Below are 6,000 nucleotides of genomic sequence, written 5' to 3'. Positions count from 1 at the left end.
TTGTCATCAAAGTAATGTCTCTGCTTCTTAATATGCTATCTAGGTTGGTCATAACTTTTCTTCCAAAGAGCAAGCATCTTTTAATTTCATGGCTGCAGCCACCATCTGCAGTGATTTTGGAGCCCAAAAATATAAAGTTTGTCACTGTTTCCATTGTTTCACCATCTATTTGTCATGAAGTGATGGGACCAGATTCCATGAGCTTAGTTATCTGAATGTTGAGTTTTAAGCCAACTTTTTCACTCTCCTCTTTCACTTTCATCCAGAGGCTCTTTAGTTCTTTGCTTTCTGCCATAAGGGTAGTGTCATCTGCATACCTGAGGTTATTGATATTTCTGTTGGTAATCTTGATTCCAGCTTGTGCTTCTTCCAGCCCAGCATTTCTCATGATGTACTCTGCATAAATGTTAAATAAGCAGGGTGACAATATACAGCCTTGACGTACTCCTTTCCAAATTTGGAACCAGTCTGTTGTTGCATGTCTAGTTCTAACTGTTGCTTCTTGACCTGCATACAGATTTCTCAAGAGGCAGGTCAGGTGGTCTGGTATTCCCATTTCTTTCAGAATTTTCCAGTTTGCTGTGATCCACACAGTCAAAGTGTGTAGACTGTAACACATGGCGGACACAAACACTACAAAAGATGTGCTATGTGAGAGCGAAAATGTCTTTTATTCCATTAGGAGCTTTCTAACAACTGCTGTATCAGTTTAAAATGCAAAGAATCAGCACAGGCTGAGAGATCCTCCATTGCTGGTCCTCTGGAACCACTGAAAAGCCTGTACTGGGCATGCCTGTGACCTAGTCCAAAGGCCATTATCTAACTAAAGTGCTCTTCTAAAGCAACTCTATCATAAGGGTCCTGCAGAGTTCTAGGGAAGGTGTTCAGAACTGGAAGCAACTTAGACTTCTTCTTAGCATTTCCAGGAAAACTGTTAGACTCAAGCAAGGCGGAAACTGCTCCAAACAAGAGTTAAAAGCTAAATTTCAGAAATGTGTCAAGGTGGAAATGGAGTGAAAAGCATAAAGTGGAGAAGAGAGAAGGGACCCAGTCACCTCTCTCCAATCTTCTTCTGTCTTTAGTAAACCACCCCTGCTTCCCAGAGCCCTGGCCTCAGACCAGGCATACCCTGAAACACAGACCAGTACAAGTGCCAAAGGCAGCCAGTGCTTCCTATGGGAGGAGGAACCAGGATAGCAAGACAGGTGACTAACAAGTTATTTTAAAAGATAAACGAAATCTCATACAGATATAAGAATCCAGGATTCTGAAAATATATAGTAGTTAATGCACAAATAAAAATATTTTGAAGAGACCCTTATTCTTGAGCCTGCTTTAAAAAGGGGAAGTCTATATCACTCTAGCATAATGAGGGCTGTAGAAATACACATTTATATACACACACATACATCACACACACACACACAAATTATAAATCTTCACCCTTGGTTTCTTCACTTCCTCTGACTTGCCCTGGACAGGGATGGACCTGCAGAGCAGGACAGGGCTCACAAGCCCAGCTTCTGCTTGGCCATTGAGGAACGGAGTTGCAGAGTCCCTTCGGCCCAAGACCCTGGGTACTGTCGCATCTTCTGCCACAGGCTCACTTCTTCCCCAGTTGAGTCCATCCAGTCCACCACTTCCCCGTTACTGATCCCTGAGGAAAAACACCAGAGGAGGCTGAACAGAGATCCCACTCCTCAGCCTGCCGAGGAAGATGGGTTATGCATTAAGGGCAGCATCCCATAAAAGACAGTGTGCTATGCAGATGGGCTAATGGGGACAGTGTTCTGGGAACAGCTCCCTGTTGACTCTGCACTGCCATATTTCTCTGCTCCTGAGATTCCATCAAGAGACTTTAAGTTGATAAAATAGGGCTCCAAATGGCACATGGTAGCTCGAGACCTCTTATTCTAAGGCTATTACAGCTAGGGCCATTCTGTTACTGCCAAGTTGACTTATGATGGAAAGGGAGAGGAGGGGAATATAGGGAAGGGAGGAAGAAAGGAAGAAAGAGGGAGAGAGGAAGGAAGCAGGGAGGAAAGGAGACAGAGAGGGTAAGAGGGACGAAGAAAGAAAGAGAGCTGAACACTTTTATTTTCTAGCTGTAGACTCCAGGCTGGAAGTTTGGATCATGTGGGGCCTCATTTCTATTCTCTTGTACATTCATTCATTCAGGAACATTTATCAAGTGGCTGCTGTGTACTAAGTACTCTTCCAGGCTCTGGAGGTACAGTGTGAACAACACAGAAAAAGTTCTGCCTGCAGGCAGCTTATGTTTGAATAGAGAAGATAGAAAATACAGAAGTAAACCAACAAGAGTGAGATAAGCATCATAAAGTGAATAAACAGAGTGATTTGTAGTGCCTAGGTCAGGGTCTCCCTTAGATGAAGTGGTCTTTGGGCCCCTCTGAGAAGGAGATATTTGAGTTAGGAGCTGAAGGATAGAAATGAAGCAGCCCTTCCAGACAGAGAGAACACTCATAGCAGAGGTTATAAAGTGGGGAGAAACTTGGTATATTTGCAGAACACAAAGCTAGTCAGCATGTTTAGAGCACAGCGAGCAAGCAGTGTTACAGGACAGATAAGAAATGAACAGAGGGTCCAGATCACACAGGGGCCTCTTGGCATGGTGAGAACTTTGGGTTGTTTTCTAAGTACAGTAGGAGCTCCTGAAGGGTTTTAAGCAGGGGACTGACATGAACTGGCTTACATTTGTAAGAACATCCCTCTAGATGCTTTGTGTTAAATACTTTGTATGAATTAACAATATACAAGTAATATTCACAGTCACAGGAATGCAGACTGTAGCGACAGAAAAGAGTATTCAAGACTAAGCCTTGAGAACCACCAATATTCCAAGTTTGGCTAGAGGATGAGGATGCCCCAGAGAAAAGTGTGGTGTCAACAGAAGCTAAGTTATTTCAAGAAAAAGGGAGTGATCAGCTATGTTAAATAGCGTGAAAATTCTAAAATGATGAAAACAAAATTTTGACACAAGCAGTTGCTCAGTGGAGTGGTGGGACAGAGGTGGGATCACAGTGGACTGAAGACTAAAGGAGACATGAGGACATAGGGACGACTCTTTTTCAGAGATTAGAGGGGGGACGTGGGCTCAGGAGAAGGTTTGTTTCTGTTTATTAAAACTAGAAGTACCAGAGCATATCGACTTTCACCTTCAATAGGGAGGCAGAGAGAATAAAACTGATTAGACAGGAGACACAGGAGATTCCAGAAGAAAGGTCATTGAGAAGGTGAGGGTGTTGTGATCTAGAACACTCAGACAGAGCTTGGCCTTTGCTAGGAAGGGCCCCTTCTTTTATATAACAGGATGGAAGGTGGAAATCTGAGGTACAGATATAGGGACATTTGGGGATGTTTTTGGTGGGAAGCTGATGGCATTCCTGGGCATTCAGGGTACTGTTTATCTGTACACGTGACAGTGCATGAGCTTGGCCTCCCTCCAGCCCTGCACATATTAGGCACTCAGTAAATCCGTCTGAATGTTCACTGAAAGGAAAGAAGACAACTCTTGACATAGAGGAGCTATGCAGGGAGGAGCTATGCAGCGAAAGTGGCTCAGTCACGTCCGACTCTTTGTGACCCCATGGACTGTAGCCTGCCAGGCTCCTCTGTCCGTGGGGATTCTCCAGGCAAGAATACTGGAGTGGGTTGCCATGCTCTCCTCCAGGGGATCTTCCCAACCCAGGAACTGAACTTGTGTCTCCTGCCTTATGGGCAGATTCTTTACTATCTGAGCCACCAGGGAAGCCCAGGCAGGGAGAGCGATGGGTCTGTTCAGAGTGAAATATCTAAGAGGCCCTGAAGACAGTGAGGGTGAGGGGAGAAGCTCTCACCTGTGCCGACACTCAGCCTGACCCCACCCAGGAAGTCATTGCTGGCCAGGGGCTCCCGGTCCCACACAGTCAGTTCCAGGCACATGTGTTGGAGATCTTCCAGCCTCACACCATTGTAGACAAATGTATGGTTATAGTGGGGATTCAGGGTCTTCTTCACCACAGGAGTTTTACGCTTACTGGCCTTGTTCCTCATGGGAAGGAGGTATCTGGCAGACAGTGTGGAGGAGTCAACAACCTACTCAAAGCTGGCAACATCTCTCTAAATTCCCCTTTCCTCTCCCACAGGCCTAGCCCACGAAGGTGAGTCAAAACTGGGATCCAGGAACACATATTCCCTCCTTTGAATATGAGGAAGCACAGTTCCTACCACCTCCACTAGATCATTCACCTGATTCAATGCCTTTATCCTGGAGAGAAAATTAACACAATGTTATTAGGGAGCTGTTGTCTATACTCCACCAAAAATGGGTTTTGAATATCTGGTTCCACCTCTATTGGGCAAAGTCCTCTTTGGTAAAAAAAACAACAGTAATAAGCAATTCTTGTTGTTCAGCTGCCAAGTCATGTCTGACTCTGCGACCCCGCGGACCACAGCACGCCAGGCTTCCCTGTCCTTCATTATCTCCCGGAGTTTGCTCAAATTCATCTGCATTGAATTGGTGATGCTATCTAACCATCTCATCCTCTATCGCCCTCTTCTTCTCCTGCCTTCAATCTTTCCCAGCATCAAGGTCTTTTCCAATGAGCTGGCTGTTCACATCAGGTGGCCAAAGTATTGGCACTGTAATAAGCATAGGCATTGCCAAACATGATTTCATATTTTCTAGAGAAGTGAAGTCAGTGGGGGTGAACTGTAACTTGGGGAAAGCTGGCATTGCTTAAATACTGTGGGGAACAAAGTCCTGAGTCCCCATCTTGATAGTCAAGGAATGCAGATTTTTATTCAGGATTAAGAGCACAAATCCATAACAAAGGAAAAGTTGGATCTAACTGTCCACCACTCTCCTTTTTGGAAATCAGCACTGCAGCCCAGTCCAAAATGAGCCCCAACCAGTGCCAACACAGTAGTGGAGGTTGGGCCATTACCTAATTCCAAGAGCAAAGTTGGCTGCTGGAGGGGGCAGGACACACAGGGATAATATCCACAGAGAAAGGTTTAGCTAGATTCCTCTCTGAGTGCTCATGTCCTGAAACCGGTTAATTTGAGCTGGTCCATGGACTCACCCTTTTACAAAGCTGTCTGAAGTCCCTCCTAATTTGGCAGCTGTGAGGTTCTTGGCTTCTTTGATCCACACCTGGAGCTCTCCCCCTTCCCCACCTTTACCTGGAAGGGATATCAGCCAAAGCAAATGAGTTCTGACACCTTCACATTTCTCTCAAGCTTTATCTACATAGCACTTTCTTTCCTGGTTCCTGAAGACAGCCAGCTCCACGATAAGCGGACCACACCTGCCTTGTATTCGCAGTACCCAGCACAGTGCCTGACAGTGAGCAACAGGCACTCAAGTCATAACAAAAATAGCAATAAAGGCTTACTGAAAACTGGGTATGTGCCATATTCTACATTAAGCATTTATTCCTCAAAACAATTATATGAGATATCGACTATCATTGTCCTCATTTTACACATGAGAAGATTGAGGCATAGAGAAATAAAGTTGCCTGAAATTTGTTGAATGATTGAAAAAAGGGAACTCCTCCATTTCTGTTCTGGATGCCATCCCCATGGCAACAAGACTCATCAGGCATCATCAATTTCAACCCCCAGCGCACATTTTAATATCTCATTCTCTACTGGTTCCATTCCTTTCAGTCTAAACAGAAGCTAATCTCACTTCTGCTTTTAAAAAATTCTTTTGAAAGAATATTTCCCTTCACCCTATCTCCTTCTCAAGATTTCCTCCATTGTTCTCTTTTCTTTCACCATCAATTTTCCTAGAAAATAGAGTCCACATGCATCACTTCTACTTTGCTTCATTCACTCAGCCTAGTTTCTAGTGAAATCTGGCTTCTGCTTCCACTGAGATCCACTGAAAATGTAATCTAATGCTGAGGAGGTGTGTCTTCTCATTGGGCCTGACAGGCCAGTGGTATTTCAATACTGTTGACAACCCTGCTCCCTTCTTCAAGCTCTCTTCCA

General features: G+C 44.7%; 1 protein-coding gene across 1 annotated transcript in view; it reads right to left on the bottom strand.

Annotated features, from left to right (window-relative positions):
- Positions 1-1,508: 1,508 nt before the first annotated feature.
- Positions 1,509-6,000, bottom strand: part of SYTL4 (synaptotagmin like 4) — a 63,256-nt gene continuing 58,764 nt past the window's right edge. The window contains exons 15-17 of the mRNA XM_052663369.1: positions 5,085-5,184; positions 3,858-4,066; positions 1,509-1,657 (exon numbers count right to left, since the gene is read on the bottom strand). Of these exons, the coding sequence (XP_052519329.1) occupies positions 1,509-1,657; positions 3,858-4,066; positions 5,085-5,184 (458 nt within the window). The remainder of the gene's footprint in view (positions 1,658-3,857; positions 4,067-5,084; positions 5,185-6,000) is intronic.

This window comes from Budorcas taxicolor, chromosome X, assembly GCF_023091745.1.
Source record: "Budorcas taxicolor isolate Tak-1 chromosome X, Takin1.1, whole genome shotgun sequence".
NCBI classification, from domain to species: Eukaryota; Metazoa; Chordata; class Mammalia; order Artiodactyla; family Bovidae; genus Budorcas; species Budorcas taxicolor.
The sequence above is the reverse complement of the archived record's forward strand: the minus strand, read 5'-3'. Positions and strand labels throughout refer to the sequence as shown.